This window comes from Erinaceus europaeus, chromosome 7, assembly GCF_950295315.1.
Source record: "Erinaceus europaeus chromosome 7, mEriEur2.1, whole genome shotgun sequence".
Taxonomy (NCBI): domain Eukaryota; kingdom Metazoa; phylum Chordata; class Mammalia; order Eulipotyphla; family Erinaceidae; genus Erinaceus; species Erinaceus europaeus.
The window spans coordinates 29,566,377-29,592,516 of record NC_080168.1 but is presented as its reverse complement, the minus strand read 5'-3'; the positions used below and the strand labels follow the sequence as shown (position 1 = coordinate 29,592,516).

The 26,140-nt window shown below is 37.7% G+C and overlaps 1 protein-coding gene and 1 pseudogene across 2 annotated transcripts in view; one reads left to right on the top strand and one right to left on the bottom strand.

Annotated features, from left to right (window-relative positions):
• Positions 1-26,140, top strand: part of PARD3B (par-3 family cell polarity regulator beta) — a 1,240,289-nt gene that overhangs the window by 481,003 nt on the left and 733,146 nt on the right. Inside the window, exon 3 of one of the 2 annotated variants that reach the window (XM_060194068.1) lies at positions 11,905-12,076. The exons of the other annotated variant lie outside the window; for it this stretch is intronic. Within the exon in view, the coding sequence (XP_060050051.1) occupies positions 11,905-12,076 (172 nt within the window). The remainder of the gene's footprint in view (positions 1-11,904; positions 12,077-26,140) is intronic. 2 annotated transcript variants of the gene reach the window in all.
• Positions 14,990-19,607, bottom strand: LOC103111235 (NHP2-like protein 1; annotated as a pseudogene).

The window sequence follows — 26,140 nt, the reverse complement described above, 5'->3', positions numbered from 1 at the left end:
CCCCTCAGACAGAAGGAGTTCAGTTGCGCAAGCCACCTGCAATTGCAGTGTTAATTTTTTTTTTTTTAATATTGGCTTCAAAAGCTTGTCACCCATGACAAGGAGGATCAGAGTATAAATGAAATATTTAAGAGAAGTGGTTTCTCATTCCTCAAACTGGCTGCATGCTGACCTTTTCCTAGTCTCCACCAGTTGCTCAGCTGTCATGAAATGCAGGAGACAGTAGAACATCATTGGACCTGTCATGAGGTCAATCAGCCAGTGCTCAGGCCAATTTGCTAAATGTGTCTGTGCTAAAGAGTCTGCTCCCTAACCAGTCTGGTGAAATGTAGAACCAATTAATCACCAGCTCATTTTCAGGGAGTTGTGACCTTCCTCAAGTTTGTAGTTCACTTGCTGCTTTACCTGGTTGGGCAAGGCGGGGCCACTCAGTCCTGGGTTATAAGGCCATGTCAGGGAGATAAGATGCTGCTGAAATTTTATTTGAGGCTTTCTACGTGAGAGGCTAGGGGACACCTGCCTCAGGCCAGAACTGACCTATTTTATTTAAACTGTGCTATGTGGCTTGCTGTTTCCAAAATTTGAGCAGCACGCTGCTCAAGTACATGCAAAAGACATTCTCTCTTTGAATATTGTAATGATCTAGCAAGATCTTATTGTTTTTGTTTTTTCTATAAGCCTTTATTCTTTAACTGCCTATAGAAGGTGATGGCTTTGTCGTCATCCTCTGCCTAGATTCGTTATCTGAGATCTCTGAAGTTGTCTTAAAAGCAGAATGGCTTTTTCCCCCCTTTTATAAAATAGATTGCGCTATTTGTAGCCAAGTCTCGTGAATTAAAATACTTGTCAAAATAAAATGAATAGTATGTTTGTTGTATTCATGACTTAAAATCACATTTGATTGCTTACTCATTAATACACAAAATTAAGCAACACACCCTGGATTGCTGTCATTAGTACAGATAAGCAGAGTTCTTCTAGCAGTCAGAGGCAGTGGAGAATACTGTACAGTTGTGTTTGTTTCAAAACTAGGTGTGTGCAAATTAGGTTTATAATTTCAAAAGATTTCCTCTGGAAGACAATCAAATACATAGCTGTAGTCCACAAGAAAACAAAATTATAATATGCCAAGTAGATTTTCAGATAGAGAAAGCTAAGTGGATCTTTTTTTTTTTTTTTTTTTTTTTTTGCAGCAAAACTCAAGGATAGGCAGAAGATATTTGCCCTGGATAGAAACATACATGGCACTGGGGATTACCTTTATCCTATAAAGTAAATAACTTATTTATTGGATAGAAACAGAAATTGAGAGGGAGGATGAGATGGAGACAGACAGACACCTGTAGCACTGCTTCTCAGTTCGTGAGACCTGCAGATAGTAATGTGCCCTCGTTCCAGTGCACAGACTCCCAGCACACACTTACCCCCCCCCCACACACACACACACATACACACACCTTTATTCCTAATCAGAAAATCAGGATAAAAGAAGATGGTTTCTGCATAAAAATAGAGCTAGCTCTAAAACAGAAATTTCACACTCCTTGAATTTAGCAAAGAACTTAGTCCACTCATTTACCCAACCTTTCTGTGTTCCAAATACCTTACTGAGAACTTGGAATTAAAAAAGAAAAATCACTTGTACTTTAGATTTCTTATCTATGGAGTGGGGGAGGGAGATAATACTTCTTTTTTTGTTTTTCTTATGTTTTTTTTTTTTTGCCTCCAGGGTTAATAATGGAGCTCTGTGCTGGCACCATGAACCTATTGCACCTGGTGGCCATTTTTTCCATTTCATTAGCTAGGACAGAGAGGGGAGGGGAACATAGCGAGGGAGAGAGATAGAGAGATAACCTGCAGACCTGCTTCCCTGCTGGTGAAGCTTTCTCTGTAAAGAGAAATCAGCCTTCCATTCCAGTAAGTTCCTGCCTTCACAGATCTATTGACAGGCTTCTAGATGACCATAATAGCTCTAGGTTTTGGCTGGGAGTACACAGATTTAACATTAGTTTGGTTAGAGAACAGAAGTAGTCAAGGAGCAGAGAGAATAAATCAGGGCCAACAGCATGTTAATCATGTGGATGACACACTACTGTCAATACATCTAGGCTTTTCAATTCGCATATTACTCTTGAAATGCTATTTTATATCCTCTGGTGTTGCATATGCTTGCTTCAAGTGGAATAATCTTTAAAAAAACAGGCTAGCCTAGATTAGGTAAGAATAGATTGAAGAAAAAGCCACTTGGATGTCTTTATGTCCATACATTTCAAGCATCCCAGGTATATTTCAAATTATGTATATTCAATCTAACAGTACTTCTAAAGCCCTTGGGATTTGAAAAACTATACGAAATGTGCCGTTGGGGCCAGGTGGTGGCACACCTGGTTGAGCGCACATGTTACAGTGTGCAAGGACCCAGGTTCATGTGCAGGGGGAAAGCTTTACAAGTGGTGAAGCAGTGCTGCAGGTGTCTCTCTGTCTCTCTCCCTCTCTATCACCCTCCTCCCTCTCAATTTATGACTGTCTTTATTCAGAAAATAAAGATTAAAAGAAGGAGAAGGAGAAGGAGAAGGAGAAGAAGAAGAAGAAAAAGAAGAAGTGTGTCATCATCTGAATGGCAGAGAAAGCCACTGACTGGATTGGGATCATTGAGAAACTTTCAGCGAATCTAATCATCCACCTTCTCTGATTTGAGATGTCTGTTATCTCTAATATATACATATACTAAAATATATTATAAAATATACACTATATATAAATAAACACTATCAAAATATAAATTTCTCATAGGAAATATACATATATATATTCAAGGAACAGTGATAAGGTAGATATAATAATTTTTTAAAAAGTTCTGACATTGTATCCTAGTGATGATGCATGGAACATCTCTTAGGATCTGTACCAATTTCTCCCTAGAGCTGTCCCTCAGTGTACCTTGGAACAAGACAGCCGCAGGACCCTATGGAGCGCTTTGTGTGACCAGTAGTATGGAAGACAAAGTCCACAGAGTAAAGGAATCCCTACACTTCTCTGTGTTGCTCTGTAACTGAGGGAAATAAATAATACAGCCAATGAAGCAGCTTGTCAAATGATCACATATAATCTTAGAAAGTTTGAGTCAAAGGAAAATATTATTTGATATAAAATATCTTTGATGTATATCTGACTTCTCAGCACCCCCCCCCCCGCCAGCCTCTCTCCCTCTCCCTTTCTCTCTTTCTATTGTTCTCTCTCACACACTGTACCAGGGTTATCCACTGTTCTAGGTAGCCATTTTTCCTTTTATCTTGCTTCTCCCTTTCTTCCTCCTCCTCACCCCCCTTCTCCTCTTTGTTCTGGTGGAGACAGTGCTTCACTGCTTGTGAAGCTTCACCCTCCCCCTACCCCACTCCTGCCCCTCTGCAGTTGGTAATTGTCGGGGGAGGGTATTGAACCCAGGACCTTGTGTAAGATATTGTGTGTTTATAATATCTTGTGCCACAGCCAAACCCCTCTTAGTAACTGTGAACATAATTGAGGAAGGCAAGAGGATTTGTGTATGACATGTGTGTTTATTTCAATAGGTTTTTTTGTCCCCCTAGCCAAGTCAGGCAACTTTCTCTTTTAAAAATGGTAAGGATAAATAAGATTCTTTTAAAAAAATTATTTATTTATTTATTCCCTTATGTTGCCCTTGTTTTATTGTTGTTGGATAGGACAGAGAGAAATGGAGAGAGGAGGGAAGACAGAAAGGGGGAGAGAAAGACAGACACCTGCAGACCTGCGTGATTCACTGCTTGTGAAGTGACTCCCCTGCAGGTGAGGAGCTAGGGGCTTGAACCAGGATCCTTAAGCCAGTCCTTGCGCTTTGTGCTACATGCGCTTAACCCACTGCACTACCACTGGACTCCCAGGATAAATAAGATTCTCAGTACAGTTGAATCAATCATGCTTTTTTCCTTAGGATTTAATTTTAAGATTTAAAGTTCACAGAGGCTCTTATTTAGGACATACAGTTTAGAGAGTGGTTTTACCTCATTTATTGAACACTGATTGAAACTCCGAAGAATCAGAGCGATAGTATATACATGCACTGTGATCTGATGGTGGCATCTGATGAAGATGCTAACTTTATCATCTGGATTAGATGCTTTTAAACTAGTTGTCAAACTCCTATGAAGAAAGAAAATCTATTTTCAGACCTTTGTTTAAAATGGCATAAAATTAGCTCCCAGAGTCAGTTGTTATTTAGTTACGAGCAGATGCATACATTTAAAATGAAACTTTGCAGTATTTCACTCTCTTCCCAAAGGTGATAATGTGTTTTCTGCTACTTGTGAAATTGTTCTAATTTCACAGTCTTACTTAGATTTAATTATGTTTATTAACATTTGAGACAAATGCTTCTAATTTTATTTTGTGGAATACTGTTGTTTCCTTTAACATTTAATTTTGCTTGATAGTGGTGGATAACATGGCCTATGTAGGAAACAATAAAAAAATCAGAACTGGAATATGTTATTCAGTCCAACAATTTAATCTGAATAATGCAATACAATGAATAAGCCTTTCTTTATAGCTACACTAGTTCACTTGATGTGTAATTAAAATAAAGCTATTTGTGTAATTTCTAACACAAAAATAGCTTCAAAATGCATTTTAATATGTCCTACTAACACTTGGATCTTCTGTTTCATGTCTATAAGTCTGAAATTTCATGTCTATAAGTCTGAAGACAATACAGTTGACAGGATGTCAGGTTATCTACATAGGAAATCACACTATCAATATTGAGGGATTCTAAAAATTGTACTTTGTTGGGTCTCTTATTCAAATTTTTGCGTTCCAGTGTAGAAACTGCAGATACTACTATACTGCTCTGGCATAGTCTGAATAGAAAAGACAGTACAAACCGTGTATTGCTAAGTGGGAGAACAGTGCTATGAGCATAAAGCTTGTGGGTTCTGGTGTGATAAAGGAAAAAAAAAACAGAAAAACAAAAAACACCTACTTGATGCTTTTGATCTTAGTTCATTCTCTGTTCCTCTGTCAACCCTGTGATGAAGAGATTAAAGAGAAGCAACAAAGTGAAAGCAGAATAGGGGATAAACAAGTCAAGTGAGACTCACTCTGGGAGCCAGGGACTATTATCCGTGGTGGGGAAAGGAGTTCACACTTCATCTTCCATTGTGTGTCAGATTCTGAGCATTTAAGCGTGGTAGGGATATTATCAAAGAAATCAATAACTAACCCCACCTCACTCACCCCCAGTACAAGCACATATAGGCAAATATGAGCTTTTACTGGCAGCATTGGCCATAATAGCCCAACTGTGCATGACAACAGGCTGGAGTCCCTTAAGAGATAATGATAATGGGAAGTTGCTGGGCACATGTGGTCCTTTTGCTCAACTCTTGTTATTCAGGGTCGTGGATGTTGGAGATTATTCCAGTTCTCTTATTTCTTTTTGATCTTTTATCTTATTGTTGTTATTGTTGACTTTTCAGTAGTTTGACCTTTCAAGGTAAGTATGATGAAAAGACTGTAATTGCCCCTGCAATAGGGTTATATGGATGATTTTTCTTTTCCTAAGAAAATCCTAGTTTCAGATGTTCCTTCCAGATGTCATGGGGACAAAGGATACTTTGTTTTAGTTACCAAAGCCTATCCTTTCATCTAGAAATATCATGAATGTGGGTATTTGACATCTAATTACCAAATATAATTCATAACATCACATTCAATTATTCAATATACATTTTCATGTTTTTCCTAACATTTATTTGTATGATATATGCCTTCTTGAGTCATGAAAGACACCTTGACTCCTCAGATATATATGTCTTCCTACTATCTTAATTTTACTTTTATTATATTTATTTATTGGATATATGCATCCAGAAATAAAGAGAGTTGGGGGAGATAGAGAAAGAGAGATACCTTCAGACCTGCTTCACCACTCAAAAAGCTTTTCTCCTTGCAGGTGGGGACCAGGGGCTCAAAAACAAGTCTTTGAGCACAATAACATGTGCGCTCAACCAGGGGCACTACTACCATCAGGCTCCCCTAGGGCCTTTACTGCAGATAGAGGAACCCGCCCCCCCACACACACACCTTTTTTTTTTTTTAAGGCTAGGTATATAGAACACAGCAGCCAAGTTTCCTTCAGTGAGGTGGGGGCTGGGCTTAAACCTGGATTATACAAGTGGCAAAGCAGTGCACCATCTAAGTGAGCTATTTTCATGGCCCTCTCCCATTGAAACTTTTAACTATCACCTCTTCATCGTAGAAGAGAAAGCACAACTAGTTGGTAGAATATAAAATATACTATTTACATGAAATGGTATAATAAAGCTCAATTCTGAGTTCATGGCTTGCCAATCAAGACCATGCCTCTCAGGAAGGTTCATATATATATATAGTAAGCACTTGTTGACACACCTGAAGAAGCGTCACATTAGACAAATTTAAATCACTGCAAAGTAGATAAGGCAGTGTTCAGCCCAACTGCTCACCTTGGTCATTGCGCCAAACCCTTCTTACCTCTTCTGTCATTTACTATCCATTGGAAATTCAGTAATTTGAATTCTTATTGAATAAATGCACATAGTCACTCTTCTAGTACAGTAGAGAGACAATAAGCAAAAGTAGGTATGGCATTAAGAAGGTGATAAGTGCTATGAGAAAAATAAGGAAATTATAGGGACTAATGGGGTTTTTGCAATTTTGAACAATGAAAATCTGACATTTCAGGAAAGTTCTGAAGCAGAGAGGAACCAATCATGTAAGTGTTGGGTGGAAGATTATTTCAGTCACAGAGAATAGCAAGTGTTGATACTACACATGTATAAAGAAGACAATATAGGAGAATCAAATTGTGATAACAAAGGGGAAACAGAATATGTGGTCAGAAGTGGGACAGGGCATACATGACCATAGGAATTGCAAGGCTGGGGCTGAACAGTATATGAGGGTGTGGAGCACTAACTGGGATCTTGGTAGAGAAACAAGATGAACCTTTATTTCAGAAAAATCACTTTTACTGTAGTTTTGAGAGTGGATTAAAAAGTATTGTGTGTGTGTGTGCGCGCGCGCATGTATGTGCACAAGGGCTTGTGCATGCTTCTGTATATATGAGATTAGTTAAAGCTCTTTTTCACTAATTCATGGATTCATGTGTGACATTTATAATAGCTGGCTGGGTCCAAACTACTGAAAGTGGAAGAAGTTGACAAGTGATGGAACATTGGTAGTATTTTAGATTTGTTGAAAATTGAAAGTGTGAGAAGTGAATGAGAGGAAGAAAGGGAACAGATAACATGCCATAAGAGGGATAAGAATTACTGGTACCTTTCAAGCTGGGTCACCAAAAGGATGGAATGCCAGTAGTTAGAATATAAGCTTTGGAAGACCCCCCCCCCCAGTCTCCTACATTCACTTTTTGATTTGCTAAGTTAGACAATCTTTTCTAGGATTCAGGAATACGTTGTAGATTCTATATTTAAATTTGGAATGAGAAGAGGGAAGAGAGTAGATACCTCCCTTGTCTGTGAAATGATCTCTCCAACTTTGCTTTTAGAAGGTAGGTGAGAATCAGATGGTACTTTGGGGGGTAGATGGAAATTGTGAAGGTTGCTTTGTTTTGGTTTCATAAGTTTCCTCTTCTCTTTCTGTTTGCCTTTCTTCCTTTCTTGTCATTGAAAGAATGTACATTTGTAAATTGATCTCCTTTGGGTTATCTCAGGATTAGACTCCTAAATACTTAGAGAGATCTGTGGGGACAAGACTGTTGGTTGGAAAAAATAATTATGTGAACAGATCATTTTGGATTATGGAGTCTTTGCAAAATGTCAGCAATCCTCTGAGAGACACAAGAATACTGGCATCACTGGAGAACAGAAGGTGGTCCAGAAGTTGAATATGGCAGCAGAAGCTAAAGGCATCCAAATAAAAATATTGCATATTTGCATAAAGGTCAGGTTGCTGGGGTCCCAGATGTGTCTGTGAAACACATCTCCTGCATGCCCCAGAAGTTTAGTCTAGATGAAACCTTAATAAAACTTGTTTTACCTCTTTTTTATGCAATTCCTTTTTTTTCATGTCCAACTTCTGTCTGTGCAATACTGAACTACTAATGAGTAACACTATTCAGGTGTAAGTTTGTGTCTGTTGTAGATCCCGAGACGAAGGCTGCATGGAGAGAGTGTCTGTCTCATGTACCTGTGGTTACAGTTGACTTTGGGGTCTACAGATTTAGGAACTGGATTTACTAGTACATCTAGAATTTAGAATTAGAACTCTTCTTTTTAATCCACTCATAGGAAAATGATTTGCAAAGAGAAATTCTATCTATCTTGGAATTGGGGGATAAGCTGAACAAATCAACAATCAAGAAGAATAGGGTATTGTCAATATCTCTAATGACTGGAATTCATATTTTTGAGGGTATAATAACTCATAGGTAAATTGGAAATACTCTACAATGTCGTTGCAGTTTTCAGAGTTTTCTCTTTAAGAAAATAGCTACTGTGCACTCTGAAACCCTGCATTTAAAATGAAAGCACTGTACTCTAGTACAAATGACTTCTTATTCCGTCACAAAAGATCAACTCAAATAGTAGAATTATTTTTGAACATTTAATAAAAGATAGAACATTGTTTGTAGATTTTCTATAAATCCATGTATATAACAGTACAAAACACTAAAACACCATGATATAACAACAGCAATAAACCCTGATTTATCAAATGAGGTATCTATTTTAAAGTCATGTATCATACTTATTTTCTTCTAATTTAAAAAAAAAATATCTTTATTTATTTTGGTAGAGACAGCCAGAAATCTAGAGGAAGGGGAAGATACAGAAAGGAAGAGAGACAGAGAGAAACCTATAGCCCTGCTCCACCACTCATGAAACTTCCCCAATGCAGGTGGGGACTGGGGGCTTGAACCAAGTTCTTGCACATTATAGCATGTGGACTTAACCAGGTGGGCCATCAATTGGCCCCTGTATTATACTTCTGATTGACAGCTGAGTTTTCTCTTCTTCCTGATATTTATTTATTTATGTATTCCCTTTTTTTTGCCCTTGTTTTATTGTTGTAGTTATTATTGATGTTGTTGTTGATGTCATCGTTGTTGGATAGGACAGAGAGAAATGGAGACAGGAGGGGGATACAGGGGGAGAGAAAGATAGGCACCTGCAGACCTGCTTCACAGCTTGTGAAGCTACTCCCCTGCAGGTGGGGAGCCAGGGGGCTCGAACCAGGATCCTTACTCCTGTCCTTCCGCTTCACACCACCTGCACTTAATCTGCTGCACTACTGCTGGACTCCCTTTTTCCTGATGTTTAAGGTAGGGTAAACTGAAATTTGAGAATGTAGCGTGACTAAGGTAATAAAAAAATATTAGTCAAAATTGTCCAAAGTGTCAACATGTTAATCTTCTTTGTCTAGATAATTGGTATATTAAAATAAATATTGTTAATACCTGTTAGAATTTATCAATGTATAAGCTTAAAACAGTAATTAAAATGTAAAATATTGGGTTATTGGAAAAGTCATGATGTATTTTTGTGTTTGTGTAAAAATGGGTTATGACTTTTCTGACAACTCAAAAAATATATATCATAGCATATATCTTATATATTGCATTATAAAATGTAATATATATAATAATGAAAATAATTCCACCATATTTAAAAAATTGATTTCATTTTACTATTTAGTACTTTAAATAGTAAACTCTTCACTGTGGTCAAATGATTAGAATGGCATGGTTCCCATTCTGTGGTCATGGCTAGGAACATTTTAGGCTGCACTGATTTCAGGACCCATCTTCCTTGAGTGGTAGATTATTTTGGTCCAACCTCCTTTAGGAGAATGGGGCTGTCCCTACCATTGTTGATCCATATTGAAGGCAAGGTCCTATAGGGGCTCACAGAGGGGTCCATTATGTTGCTCCTGATGGAGATGACCAGGGATAGTGGAGAGAGGGATCTGTTAGAAGTCTAGGCCCATCATGTCTGTGTAGGATTCCAAAGGGATAAAAAATAGGAAAGTTTTTAAGGGAGGGGATGGGAATTGTGTGGAATTGTACCCTTCTTATCCTATGGTCTGCTCAACATTTCAATTTTATAAATATGGTCTGGTCAGTATTTCCATTTTATAAATAATTTTTTTTAAAGTATGATATGTTTCCACTGATTATTTTCATCCTAAAACAATTTTCTATTATTAATCTATTTAAGCCTTATCTCAAATCAATTCATAAGATGTATGCACTCAATTTCAAAAATTAAAAAATAATACCTTGGGAGTAGCATTTATTTTCCTGTGGTGAGAAAATTACTGTGTTTTTCAATTAAGTAAGTCTCCATACTGGAAATGGTAGTCAGTTATGAAAATTATTTGTGACTAGCCAATTTGCATATCCCTAATTGTATCCATTTCTTTTAAAAGAGTGAACTTGGAAATTATGAGGTCTTGATTGGTTACCCCCTGAGTCTGTGTTATTAATACTATTGCCAATAAGGTTCTTCTGTAGTTGGGGCATTAAATACCTTTCCTGAATATTTATTCATTCAGGAAATATTTGAATATTCCAATATTTTAATCACAAGTAGGTTTGTTTTATTTAATGAGTGAAAAATAAATCTAGAGATTTATATATCTTTTTATATCTATACACCCTGCCTTTTATTGGGGTGACAACATGTCTCAGTTAACTATGGCACTCACATTTGAACTTTCTCTCATCAGTTGATGAGAAACATTTGCAGTTTCTCAGTGATAGTGCTCTCTGGTAGCCAAAAATGCAGTTTTGGTGAGGTTACCATCTGCTTTATATGGCAATGCTTATACAGTTGCACAGACATTTCACAACTGCCTGAACTTGTCACCCCTAGTTTATGAAAAATTACATAGAAATGGACAAATGTCTCATGTTAATAACAAGAACACAGTTCTTAATTCTCATAGTTAACTGGAAGCATTGTTATCATATTCTGATAATATGAGGTTGAGATGAAAAGGAGAACAATTAGGTTAAGATGCCAATGTTTGGTTTCATTAGACTTTTCACATTGCTGGTCTAAAGCAGTCAGCATTGTCATGAAGAAAAAGCACAAAACCAAAGGCATGCATAATATTGGATTTTTGTACAAACAAGATAAACATAAATAGCATATAATAGATATACAGATTTATTTTTATTTTGCAACAAGGGCTCCCTCAGGGACATTGTAATACCTTAGTACCTGCAGAATGATTCCACCATTCTCAGTGGCCAGTTTTCTTTTTTCCTTTTTCTTTCATAAAACGGTGAGAGCCAGAATAAGAGGGATACCTGCAATACTGTTCCGTGACTCATGAAGTCCCACCCCACTCCCCATTCCCACCTTCCCACAGGTGAGGACCAGGTTCTCGAACCTGGGTATTCAGGCATGGTAATATGTGCACTCTACCAGGTGAACCGTCACCTGGCTCTGACACACACATTTATTTTTATTTTATTTTCTAAAATAACAAATGTAACTAGGGGATATGTAATGCCTTAGCTCATTAAAACTGGAATGCCCTTTTCTAACATGCAAGTCTATAGTTCAAATTCTGTATATTTAATTTGGCGGGGACAATCTTACTCTATATTAACAAGTTTGTAATGGGCGGAAGTAGTCATGTCTTCAAGGGAGCCAAGATTGTTTTCTGTATTAGGACTACATGAGCAAATCATGTTTTTTTCTGAATATGGCTCTTTTAGACATATATTAAAAGTCATGGTATACTAAAGAATTCAAGTTTTAAGGTTTAAGAAGTAATTCTCATTAAAGTCCAAATAAAGAGACCATAGACTAGCTACCATGTCACATGATGATGTGTGTCCTCCAAAGTAATTAATGTTGTTGGATTTATTTGTAGCTGATTGCTGTGTTTGAAGAGCAAGAACCACTCCACAAGATTGAGAGCCCCACTGGAAACCCTGCAGACCGGCAGAGTCCAGATGCTTTTGAGACAGAAGTGGCTGCCCAACTGGCTGCATTTAAACCAATTGGTAGGGAGATTGAAGTAACCCCTTCTGCTCTGAAATTGGGTATGTGCAATTTTAGTGGTATGAATGCCACCTTGTTGTGACACGTCTTGCTGACTATAGATTGCTTCTACTTTCTGACTGGGCATATTAGAAATTTCTTTATAAGAAAAGGAAATAAAGGAAAAATGAAAAGGAAACAAAAAAAATCTTACCAATTTTCTTTCCTTGAAATTATCTTTTTTCTTCAATTTTTGCATCTGGTGATCCTCAGGCAAGTGGAACTAGTGTTTTCTTAAATTGCAAGGGAATCTGGATTGCATGACTCCAGACATGTAGGGGAGGAGCTGGAAAGTTAAATGATGGGGTTCATCTGTAGACTATGAGGGTCACTAAAAAACAGTCCCTGTAAGCACCATTTTTTGAGAAATTTAAGGGTTTTCAAAGAATGCTAGCTATAAATAAGGGTCACTTTCTGTTTTAACTATTTAAAAAATATATTTGCTTAAATGCTATCTTTCAGAGTTGCAGGAAAATGTGTTGAATTCATTTCATAATTCTACCCTACAAATTTCGTCAAATGAGAGCAGCTCATGTGGTGATTTTACTCAAGAAATATTTATTCTATTTTATTTATTTTGAGGTGTTAGTAGAAAGATGAAATAATCATTCTAAAGTCCTAATGGATTTGTAGTTCCAAAGGAAAAAATATGCCATTTTGGGGGGTAATACTTGTTGGTCATAAATTTACATCAGTTTAATAGCATGAAGTTTTTGAAAATTCACTGGTATTTTGGTACTTATAACAATGTTTTATTCCTATGTGAATCTAAGCATATAGCTGAAATCACCCTGAATACCTTTTCTTTTTTTAAAAAACTTTTTTATTCCCTTTTGTTCCCCTTGTTGTTTTATTGTTGTAGTTATTATTGCTGTTGTTATCGATGTTGTCGTTGTTGGATAGGATAGAGAGAAATGGAGAGAGGAGGGGAAGACAGAGAGGGGGAGAGAAAGACAGACACCTGCAGACCTGCTTCACCGCTTCTGAAGTGACTCCCCTACAGGTGGGGAGCAGGGAGCTTGAACCAGGATCCTTAACACCTGTCCTTGCTCTTTGCACCACATGAGCTTAACCCGCTGCACTAACTCCCGACTCTCCTGAATACCTTTTCTTAGTAAATATTCAAGCTGTAACTTTTTCCCATATTGCAAAAGGGATTTTATTATTTTCAAAGCAAAGTGCATGCTTCAAATGGTACACAGTACAAGCCTCCCCTCCACTGGAAACAAAGTAATCTGCAAAGCATAGATTAGTATGGCAATACTTATTCTAAGCATTTTATACTAATTTTCTGGAAAGTTTTGCCGGTGGTACTTTTAAAACAAGCCAAGTGGAAATGAATCACTGTGGGTCATCATGGTTTTCTTCTGTCTTTTGGAAACAAGGTTAGTGGAGTCAGCTGGAAAAACAGACAACAGAGAGCTTTGTTGCAGCTTCTGCTCATCTGAATGAGGTTTGTGGCTTGGGCAACCTCACAACCCTGTCATTTATTTGCATAATGGATGCCTTTTTATCCATTATGCAAATAGTATGGGAGGAAAATTAGGCAATAAGAGAAGACTAAAGGGAAATTGCTCTTGCTTGTTTTAATATTCTATTTATAAGTAACTACTGTGGTCTTTGAAGGGCTGAACCTCAAAGTACCCTCTTTGCCTGAGAATTTCACTTCTCTGATGAGCTTGCTCAGGGGAAAAAAAAAAGTCTGCTGTTGTTTAGTTTTCACAGTTTCTTTTGTTGGGTAATTTGGGCAATATGATGTTAACTGCAAGAAGAAAAGGAAATGGATCTTTTCATAAAAGTGTATTTTCTACCTCAACACTGATTGGTGGTAAAAATTGAGACAGAAAACAAGATGTATTGAATGATAACTGTGTGTATACCCAGTTACTGAGATCAAGGCAGTGCAATAACTAGTCTAAACCCTGTACTCAAAGCAGCTTACTGAAGCTTCCTAAGACTTAGTTGCCTTCTGCTGTTCCCCACCCCCAAAGAAAAAATATGGATGAGGAAACTGGCAGAAGCTGGCTAAGTAATTCAGCTCCATCGACGTTACTATCCAGAGCTGAAGCCAGAATCTGAACCCATGCTGGCTCCAATGTCTAGAACCATTTAGTTGTACGTCTTCTAATTTGTAACTTTCAAAGGAATTCATTGGTATCGTTTTCCTAGGACTTAACTTTGTGAAAATATACCAAAATCCTGAAAATGCTTAATTCCTTGGCTCACAAATCACATTTCCCCTAGCACAACAGATTAAATGATGAGATTAGCTAATTTTCACTATTAGATGATAAATGCTGCCTTCCAGCCATTTAGACAGGAACCATGGCAACATCTCTAGTTTTTTCACTTTGTTCTTCCTTACTTTCCCCATTTTCTATAGACAGCTTGTCCACAGTCACTGTAACACACTAGAGCTTTATTATCAATCAGATTATTTCAGAGACCCTCATCAGTACTTCTGCCAGGGCTGCCTTTCTAGATTACAAATATGATTATATAACTCCCCTGCTTAACAACTCTGATGGCTTCCTACTGCCTGGAGAACCGTGTCCAAATTCATTAGCAAGCTGATGCAGATGGTCCTGAGAATTGACTAGAGGAATTTGAGCAGAAGTGAATGATTTTTTTTTTTCAAGTCATCTCATACCCACCATTTTGGTTCTATCAAATTGAACAAATTTATCAAATTGAGTGAAATGATCAGATTTATTTCTGGCACTTTGAAAACTAAGAAAGTGCATTAGCCAGGTTGTTCACAGACATTAGGGAAAGAAGCACTCCCATTAGCTCTGGTTTCTACTATACTGTTTCCTTTTTGTTGCCCTAAGGGCAGGGTATGGGCTTGGCTTATGGTTCTCAAAATGGTGGAGAGTATGCCTCTAATGAAGTGACTAGGTTGTTTTTTTCCAGGCTCACTCAGTGATCCTGTTCAAAGGAAGACTTGTCAGATGAAGAGTAGCATTTTTGTTGTAGTAATTCATCTTGACAGGTGCATATGAAATGGCAAGCTCTGAGTCCCAACCCTTAGCTCTCCTCCTGACTGAACTCCTGGGAGCTGTTGGAACTGGTTCTCCTTCACATAGTGTTTGTTCAGTCACCCAGGCTAATTCAGCAGAAGTTGGGCTCCTCACTCGTTTTCTCATTGTGGAGACCTATTCAAGAAGGTAAAGAATTGAATCATTATTGGCGCACAGGGTTATCTTGCTTCAAAGATATAATTTAACAAAATACTGAAAATCAACACATTTTTTAAATAAATTAACTTTTTATTTATTTATTTATTTATTTTCCTTTTTGTTGCCCTTGTTGTTTAACATTGTTGTGGTTATTAATGTTGTTGTTGTTGGATAGGACAGAGAGAAATGGAGAGAGGAGGGGAAGACAGAGAGGAGGAGAGAAAGACAGACACCTGCAGACCTGCTTCACTGCTTGTGAAGCGACTCCCCAGCAGGTGGGGAGCCGGGGGCTCGAACTGGGATCCTTACGCAGGTCCTGGCAATTTGCGCCACGTGCGCTTAACCCGCTGCGCCACCGCCCAACTCCCAAATCAAGACATTTTTATGGCCCTGCCATGTTAATCATGAAAGATTTGTTTCACTGATACCTGAAATAAAAATGTATTCAATACTTAGGATAATTTATGTCCTTTTCCAACAAAAGACAACCATCAATAATATCTTGTTAAAAACTAGTAGTGACCTCCTCACATCCAGGCATAAATACATACAGAGGGTGGCTGTTCCTGTTCCTTTTTTATCCCAGATAAAATGTCAACATACAAGTTATGCATTGAGTTCATAGCCAGTCTCTTTATGATCCACCTGCTTCCCCTTTGCCAGCCTTAAGTGTGTATGCATGTGTGTGTTTTTAATTGTGAGTTACAAGACTATAATTTTGCAGTGTATATTACCCTCACCACCAAAGTTCTGTGTCTCCACGCTCCCACATCCCAAAGATAAATACGATTGTTCTCACAAACCTTTAGGGACAGTTTGTTCTGCTTGTTTGTCTTTGGAAGTTTATCTGTATCAGTTCCACATGTGAGTTTGTGGTTTTCTGTTATCTACTTATTTCACTAAGCATAATCAGCTCCAGTTCCATCCATTTTTCCCAAAGAGCACGATATCATCTTTTTTGATTGCAGAGTATCATTCCATGGATTATATATCCCATAACTTCTTTAGCCAGTCACCTGTCAAGGTTTTTGCCAGCTTTCATTACTAGATAGTAATGATAGTCACCTTAACCTGCAGCCACTATGAACTCCATGCTATCCAACAAATTTATTTTATTTCAAACATCTAAGCTGTAGAAAGACCGGTATTTTTCTTGGCTTACCCTTTTGCCTCTTTTCTAGTAAGTAAGTTTACATATTTCTTTTAAGTTTATGTAAATATGACCTTGTTTACAAAATCTTACCCAAATCTCCACAAAAGCATAGTTGGTGTAGAACGAATTTATTTCTAAATTTAACCCAACAATGAGAGGTTAAAAAGATGAATATAAAAAAAAATCTTCTGCAGACCTAAAAGAATTTATGGTTACCTACCCTATAAATTAATGGACTATATATTTTTTAAATTTTTAAGTAGAGTTTTAAATCAAGTGAGTGACCATCTAATTTCCACTTCATCTAAATAATTTCCTGCCATTTTTTTTCTAATGGGATTTATAATGTAATACAAAATGATTAATTCTGACTCAATCCTTATTTGCACATCATTTTAACACTTTATGATTCAAGGATTTTGGAATTGGACAGTCATTTTTATTGTACGGTGCAGATTGCTAACTTATGAGTCTAATTGTAAAAGAAATATAATGGAACAAACACCACATGAAAGTGCAAAGAATCATACTCACAGAGCTCAGTACTAGGCATTAAAATAAGCTAGTAACAACTCCCAATTTTCTGGGCACTGGGAAGTGGCATACCTGATTAAGTGCACATATCATCAAGCGAAAGGACCAGGTCGGAGCCCATTGGCTCCAACCTGCAGGGGAAATGATTCACAGGCTGTGAAGCAGGTCTTCAGGCATCAATCTTTCCCTCCTCCTCACTATCTCCCCTTCCCTCTCACTTCCTCTCTGTCTGTCAGGCTAGTGTCAAGAGAGGAAGATATGACCCAGGAACTAAGCTCGTGGTGGCAAAACAATGCAAATCTTTATTCATTCGAGTGCCCCAGAGTCGGGCACTAGCACACCTGGTTAAGCCACATGGCCCAAACCGCAATGGCTGGCATTAGCCTCTCAGTCTGCATGTCTGCCCTCCCCCAGGTCGGTACACAGAAAAAGACAAAACAGAAAAGGAAGTGGCTTGACAATACCATACATGGTTAAGAAAGGGGTGGAGAAAGGCAAAGGGGCAGGGAATGGTATGGACCCCCCCAGCAATTGTTGCTAGGGGTTCAACTGACAGGATTAGCAATACCTTGTGGGGGGAATTAGGAAGGAGACCTTTAGTCATTTGTAAGACAAAGAAGAAGATTGATATGTAGCTAATAAACAGATGGGCCATAGTATCAGGGAATGTAGGGTGGAGCAGGCTTAAAGTCTTTTAATGAATGCCAGGCTCTGAGGAGAAGATGCAGGATGTTTTTGTGGGGGAGGGAAGACTTACATGGCTGCCAACCTTTTGAGGTTTATATGTCCCTCTTTTTGCTCAACCCCTCTGTAGAGAGACTTACCAGGATGAACTCATCTCTCATGTCAAGCTCTGCCAGGCTTCCCCACATCCCCACAACCTCTCTGCATCTGTCCTGTCACAAAAAAAAACAAACAAACAAAAAAAAAAAATAGAAAGGAAAAAATGGCATCCAGGAGCAGTGGATTTGTAGTGTAGTCACTGAGTTCTAGCAATAACCCTGGTGGAAAAAAAAAAAAAAGAAAGAAAAGAAATTCCCATTTCAAGATTTCAACAAATATTTGGCTCAAATAAACAATATTTTTTAAACACTTAAGTTCTAGATTCTACGGTAATTCATTTATTTCACTCTTTCAAATAAGGTTGGCCATAGTAGCAAGATAAAGAGATACAGTTAGCTGCTCGGTAGGTAACAAGCAGAAATCACTATTTAGAAATTCAACGGCAAACAAAAACACTTATGCTCAAAAGAATTGTTGGCACTTTTAGAACAACTTTTGTCAGATGTTGCCTTGAAATACCTGGTTCTATGGAATTTCATAATTAGCCATTTTCTAGAAAATTGACATCATTTTACAAATGATCAAGCAAAACCTCAGAGAGAGAGATTCAGTGTGCCTCTGTTGTTAAATAACTAGCTGGCTTGAGAGGGAGGAGAAAAAAATCAGGACAATATCTGCAACAGAGTTTTCACTCCTGAGGCTGAGATGTCCTGGATATAATCCAGCACTGTCCTACGCCAGAGCTGAGCAATGTTCTGGTCAAATGAATTTTGAAAATAAAATGAAAAAAGATAGTAGATTTGAAGCTTTATCTGTTTTTTTAGTAATGTTCTTTCAATCACATGGCTTTTTTTTTTTGGTGAACGATAGATTTTAATTATTCATGTCTCTTAAGTTCTATATGTCATAACATAGCATCTCATATCCTTTTACAATTTTTGTAGAGTGTAAATTGATAAGTACATGTTCCATGTAGCGATACATCAGAAGCCATTAGAAAGTAAAGATCAGGTCAGCTAAATAGCTCACTTGAATAGTTTTGCCATTTGAGAGACCTGGATTTGAGTCTGGCCCCCATTGTACTGAAGGAAGCTTTGGTCCTATGGTCTCTTTCTCTCTCTCTCTCTGAAAAAAAAAAGAGTAAAATAAAGATGGAGAAATTTATTTTTTTCAGCGCAACAATATTTTATAAAAGCCGAATGTTGGAAACACTGCATGCTAAGAATATATGATACACAGTCGGGGGAGGGGAGAAGGGGAGAGCAAAGTAGCAGAGGTCACTGGTTTAGACTGAGACTGTTCGGTGGACTGCTGAGTGAACTGGATCTGCTGCTTCCACTGTGAACCTTCTTTGTTGGTTACAGAGCAAGCAATGGCAGGTCTGGAGACCCTACAGGTCCTCTCTAGGGCCTATTTGGAGTGGACCACCACGCAGGGCACATTCTTGTGTCCACACAGCAATGGAAGGTTCACATAGCAATGGAAGGCCATCAGAAAGAATTCAGAAATTCCTCTGTTGAGAGTTTAAGTGGCCTCATTGGCTCCTTTCTGAAACTGCTTGCAGTTACATGACTACTGAATGAGGTCCAGAGGTTTCTTAGAAAGGGGTGCATCTTCCATGGAGGTAGGCCTGCAATTTACATCAGCCTCAGTCATGGCAGCTGTCCTGCCACATCCTCACTTTACAGGAACCACAGCCGCCTTTGGGACAGGATTGATAGAATCTGAGCCTGAAAAAAAATTTTTTGTACCTGTGTATGTACTTTTTTTTTTTTTGCCTCCAGGGTTATTTCTGGGGTTCAGTGCCTGCACCATGAATCCACTACTTCTGGAGGCTATTTTTCCCCTTTTGTTGCCCTTGTTGTTTTATCAGTGTTGTGGTTATTGTTGTTGTTATTTATGTCGTTGTTATTGGGTAGGACAGAGAGAAATGGAGAGAGATGGGAAAGACAGAGAGGGGGAGAGAAAGATAGACACCTGTAGACCTGCTTCACTGCTTGTGAAGCAACTCCGCAGCAGGTGGGAAGCCAGCCAGTCTCCAACGGGAATCCTTATGCTGGTCCTTGTGCTTTGTGCCATGTGTGCATAACCCGCTGTGCTACCGCCCGGGCCCCTGTACTTAATTTTTTTTCATTATTGATTTAATAAATATGAACAAGATTGAATTCCATACAGTTCTCACCATCACAGTTCTGTTTCCCACCTCCTCTATTGGAAGCCTTACTATTCTTTATCCCACTGGGAGTGTGGACCCAGGATCTTTATGAGGTGCAGAAGGTGGGAGGCCTGGCTTCTATAATTGCTTCTCCACTGGGCATGGGCATTGGCAGGTAGATCCATACCCCCAGCCTGTTTTTGTCTTTCCCTAGTGGGGCAGGGCTTTGGGGAGGTGGGGTTCCAGGACACATTGGTGAGTTTGTCTAGGGAAGTCAGGATGGTGTCACGGTAGAGAAATTTATTTTTAATCCATCTTTATGTTTGACAATGAACTTGTTCTTGTCTCTTCATCTCTTGTAAGTATCCTTGTAAGTGTATACATGCATATTTGTGTATTTGGAAGAAAATCATGCCATAATCAATAGTCTAATTCAATTCCTAGATGATATTTTCCCTTATCTCGTAAGTCTATTTCATGCTCATTTTGACCTTTCAAGTCAAAAGCATTAAGGCTTTCCCTAGATAAGAAAAAATAAGTGAAAACAGTTATTTTGAGGTTTGAAAGACTAAGAATTAGTGCTCTTTCTCTTCACCAGTCTCTGTGCTACCTTTTTGGTCCGTAGTACTTGACTGCCTTGTGTTCCCCAGAATATACCAGCTACTCCACATAGTAAGGTCATAACCCAAGCAAGGTTATCTCAGTCAGAGTTCCTTTCAAACCAATGATATATAATTGATCACAATCACTGCAGTATTTGATCTAAGGGTATGTTTAAACATGTCATTTAACCTATATCTATTGGGACCACTATTTTTTTTTCTCATTAAAAACAACTAGGGCATGTTGGAGGTACATGGGCATACATATCTGAAAAGAAGACCTTCCAGATCACATCTGGAGATGTCACACCACACACCATACATCTCACTTATCTATAGTTTCCTCATGTGTAAATTTAGCCTATTTTGTGCCAACTGGTTCTAGATATCTTGGGAAAATTTCATTAAAGCCAAGCTGAATTTGAATCTGACTCTATACCTCTGTTATTTTCTATCTCTTGACCCCAATTAATTACTAATTTTATTTCCAACCACTTGATAATTTACTTAGTACTTTCCAGCTGAAAATTTCCTATTTGGAGTTCAGGCTTCCCTGTGAAAACATCTCTCTAGTTATAATTATTTTAGCAATGTAATTTAAGCAGTGTGTCAGGATAAAAAGTATTTCAAAACTCGGTTGTTGCCACCCCTGTGATCTGTATTACCCAGATATAAAGCAATCTGATTAAAGTTTGCAGTTGAAATGGTATTAGCTTTATTCTGCTGTATTATGTTAAACTTTGAAGATGAGCTACTTTCTATTTGAAAGTGATTCTTGTTTTTGAGACTTGAAAGCTGAAAGGTGCCTCAGAAGCTATATTGTTTCCATGTGTGTTTGTGTCTCTTCAAAACTGAAATGGAAATTATGATTGTATGTTTGTTACAATATAATTATTTTCAAAACAGAGTTCTCCTCTCTTTATTTTCAGTAGTTCTCAGAAAATATTATGTAGCTATAGATTATTGTTGGAAACTGTGACCCCTTTTCTATCTGATTTTGACTAATTTACTGCATAAGGGAAACATATGGGAACATTTGTCTGAATTTTTAAGGAAACCAAATCCCTTTATGGCACTGATCTTCAGGAAAAAGTAAAGAAGGAGGGAAGTTTACTCCTTTAATTAGGCTGCAGTGTGTAAGTAGCTGCTGTGCCCATAATGTGAGTTTAAGTTTTGGCATCTGATCCTAGACAAACACACTCTCACCACACACATAGCAGAACTAAAGCTCTGGGCTGGGCTGGACTTCTGCTGGAGCCTTTGAATTCTGACTACAAAGCCCAAATGCATGTAAGTGTTCCTTTCTGCTGGAAGCTGTCTGTTGTGGGCTATAAAGCCCAGAGTTGAAATTACCCGGGAACTGAGGCCATTTGCTTGGCTGAATCTCTAAGTCATAATTTGGTCATTGAGTTTCATTCTATTTGTTTCCTGTTGGAGCTGATTATTCAAAAGTTAACAGCTACAGAATAGCTTTTCTTTCTTTTCTCTTTTTGTTTCTTGGGTTCCTAGTATTTTTTTCCCCACGCAACCTTAGATGAATGATGTTGTAATTAGCTATGGTAACCTTGCCAGTCTACCATCAATCAGTCAGAGCCATACAGTCAACAAAGTGTGCATGCTTTCTTCTGAGATGGTAACTAAATCAGTCCTGAGGAAGTCACAGCATTTCTAACCCATTTATGGCACCATTCTTTTTAATTTTTTCCCTTTGTTTTTTTTTTTTCATGTTTATTTTCAGAGTAGATGGAGAGGAAGAAAAATGTCTGTAAAAGGCCTGAGGTGTTTGATTAAATGAAATGATAAAGTTTTCTATGCTGCTAAAATTCTTCCCTCTGAATGTTTGCAGATGCCCAGTATACAAATGCTTCATAGACAGGCAGCCAGTTCAAGATACTTTGTAAAAACACACACATACACATTAAAAAATATATCCTATCCCATCAGGATTTTTATACATACTAGGGCTTCACCACACTGAGCTGACTTTTTTTCAGATATAAAGAGAGTAACAGAGGCAGAGAGCCAAAGGGAAGAAGAGAAGGACACCACAGAATCCAAGCTTCCCAGGGGAAGCTTCCCAGGGAGGACTTGGTAGGGTCCTGTATGAACCTGGGGCAGACACATGACAGACTTGCACTCTAACAAGCTGAGCTATCTTATTGCCCCCCAAAATTCTTGCTTCTCAATTTTAATGTAGCAATTACTTATGTTATAGAATATTAAGAAAGATAATCTCCAAATTACCTTCATGCTAATAGCACTATTTAAGTTTTTTCTTTTGAATCCATTAACTTTTATATAATTTTTTGTCTTATCTCAATTGTACCAGTTCTCCTTTTACCTCTTTTCCTAAAAATTATGTACACTCAACAATGGATAATTTTAGGACCCAAATTAATACAGCTAGCTAATAGAAAACAAATTGTCAATAGAAATTTGCATACATTGATTTAATGAAAATTATAAGGCAGTATGTAAAAGCAAAGTTATCATTTATATTATTTTTCAGCTGCATTTTCTAAGTTGATTATATGACCTCAAAAATCACAGTAAAACAAACCAACAAAAAGTAAAACAAGCCACTGGGCTCCTCATCTCCCCTTTGGCCTCTTGCTGATGCTGGACCCACACTGAGACAGAGTCTGTAGATCTTTCATAAACAGTCGGAATGAAAGGTCACCTTCCCACTGCTCACTTGATATTAGACCCCTGGGTTTTCAAGCCTCTTTTGCAGCTTGCTCTTAATAGTAAGCTCAGTGAAACCATGTTTACAGAGGCATAGTCCCTGAGTAGTGAAAATATTTTCAGCCATGCTGTCATATTCAGGTTTTTGTAGTTCCCTGGACCAATGATAGAATGATTTGTTGTTTGTCCCTTTATTAATAGGATGTGAAACCTCCTCTCATCCTACACACACATACACACACACACACGCACACACACACACACACACACACACACACACACACACACACACACACACACACACACACCTCCCTCCTCCCTTCTCCATTCACTGCTAAAACTTTTCTTAAAACCAGTCAACTTCTATCTCTTCTTAAAACCAATCACTAATTACTGATTCTTTCTCTTTCACACAGATATGCTGAAACAACTAAATAGAGCCAAACAGAAGGAGCCTCTCTTCTCTAAATTCCAAAGTGGACTCTCGGAGTCTTGGAGAGCTCTCATATACCCATTAACAAGCTACTTTGAAATTATCTGTCTGCAGTTAAAATATCTTAAAGAGAAGTCTCCAATTTTTACACATATAAATATCTGTGGCCATTAAATAGATCATATTTCTTATATATTACTAGTCATACTTAAACTACTTCTTTATAAATTATCTTTTCATTTTTGCCCGAGGGAATTCAAAATGTGTGCTAACAATTCAATAATGGAAAAGCCTCTTTTGTACAAACAACTAAAAAAAACATGATATTTAGCCATTTAAATTTCTTTTTTCAGTGTTTATCTATATTTGTGTATGCTTATTTTTTTCCCTTCCTGTCCACATGGACTGGAGGAAAATCCACTAATTTAATTATTTACAGAAGATCCATCTTAAGGACAAGTCAGTCAGAGTTGGACACACTTTTATAATTTGTTCAGGATTTTCCATTTCCTTTATCTGATAAAGCCATATGATAAATTATGCCCCAATGTACACACATGTGATTATTTCCTTGTTCTGTACCTTGTTTTCAGTTTTACTAATATCTTCTTTTGATCCAATGAATGTGAGAAATACTGAAACAGCTTGATCTGTTCATTCTCACATTGCAAGGTGATAAGGAAAGGTGACAGCCTTTGCTTAGCAATTGCCATAGGGAAAGCTCTCTCTCTCTCTCTCTCTCTTTCTCTCTCTCTCTCTCTCTCATGCTTACCCAGCTTTTATAAATATTTACTCAACAAAAGAAGGCAATCTCCCAGGTATCACCACCACAACACCACAACCTGTCAATTTATCATTTAAAGGGTATATCTGTATCACATACAACATAGAAGATGGGTTCTCCTTTTGCTGATCATGGGTTTAACTGGAAAAATCTCTTGATAGCTATAAAAAAATAAAGGTCACCTCTGAAAATACCAGAAAAATCCTGATTAGTATTTTATATTAATAGGAGACTCTCTGTTAAATTCCTGAAACTCCATTACAGATGGTAGAAATTTGGAATGTGCCCGCAAAGCACATGTCTGTGTGTATGTGCATGTGTGCGTGTTCGTGTGTGTGCGCATGTGTAAAATTAAAGAAAACAATGTAGTACATCTTGCTTATTTTGTTGGTGTTGTTTCTATGGAGATTTTGTTATGATCACATAATGGAATCTGGTATGATCATGGAAAATAATTGAGCAGGCTTATTGTGTTATCAGAACACTTGTATTTGATGTTTTAAGATAATATTGCTTTTAAAAAAACATTACTTCAAAATGCACATTTCTTGCAATTGTCGATAAAGTTGGTTGCTGCTGTATCTTTTTTGCATTATTGTTCTTATAAAGGGCATGGGTACACAGCACACTGTACGGCTTTGTGTCACCTGATGCAGCATAATTATGATGATCAATTAGACTCTACTTGTGTTTTTAAAATAAATAGACTTCCTACCCTAGAGAACTGAAAGCATGAAACAACCTTCTTATTTTAGTCACAGTTCAGGAGCAATGCCCTTTGACTTCAGGACTTTGTAGTTTGGTGTTTCAGTTCAGCTGCCCTTCTGCCAGAGAGTTCATTCAGCATTTGCACAACAAACTTCTGCTCCTTTTAGATGGAAGGTGTTTAAGAATGTAGCTGTGTAAATCAGTATATGTTGTGTCAGTGCTAAAGTGGGTGAAGGGATCCTTGTGTTTGACTTCATCTAGTCAATAATTATTTATTGCTAGACTAATATTAGGCTACCAGAGGAAGATATTGATTAAAATAACCCAAATTATGGACTCATTTTCCAAGCAGCTTGCAATCTGGTTGACTTCAAATTAATTACTCAGTGAGTTTCTTAACTTAGGTTTCCATCTTTATAATTTACAACTGTTGTCATAATCAAACAGAGTGTAGAATTCCTAAACCTCATAGTTGAAAAATATCTTGACTCACATGTGCACAAAAACTTCATGTGTGTTCCACTAGGTCATTTTTTAATATGTCTCTATATCCTGTAATTTACTTGGGTTTTCAGTTAATAGAGAGGTGAATGGAAATACTTCAAATTTAGAAGCTTTGAAGTTGTAGTCCATATGTGATGCTTTAGTTTTCACTATCCATTTTGAGCAACGATAGTTTTATTTCCAGCTAGCTGATAAGGAACAAGCAGGATTCCAGTCACTATCACTCTCATCAGCAGTGTCATGCACTGCCCCAAAGAGATCTCTAAGAACCTAATGAGTGAATGAATGAGTTGGTACATACCTACCTATCTACCAACCATTTGTCCAACCAGCTAGTCAGCAGCCATCTAGTCCATCCTGCTCCATAGACACTTCTGTCAAAGGTGCTTTTCAAATTCTAGGTGGCGAGGTTAGAGACCAGACTTGCATCTTGCATAATTCTGAAAATGCATTATTCTGAACAAATAGTTGAATCTAGACAAGAGGAAGACGTTAACGACCCATTGCTTGCTTCAGTTAACTTAGGACTATATAAATTACTGATCA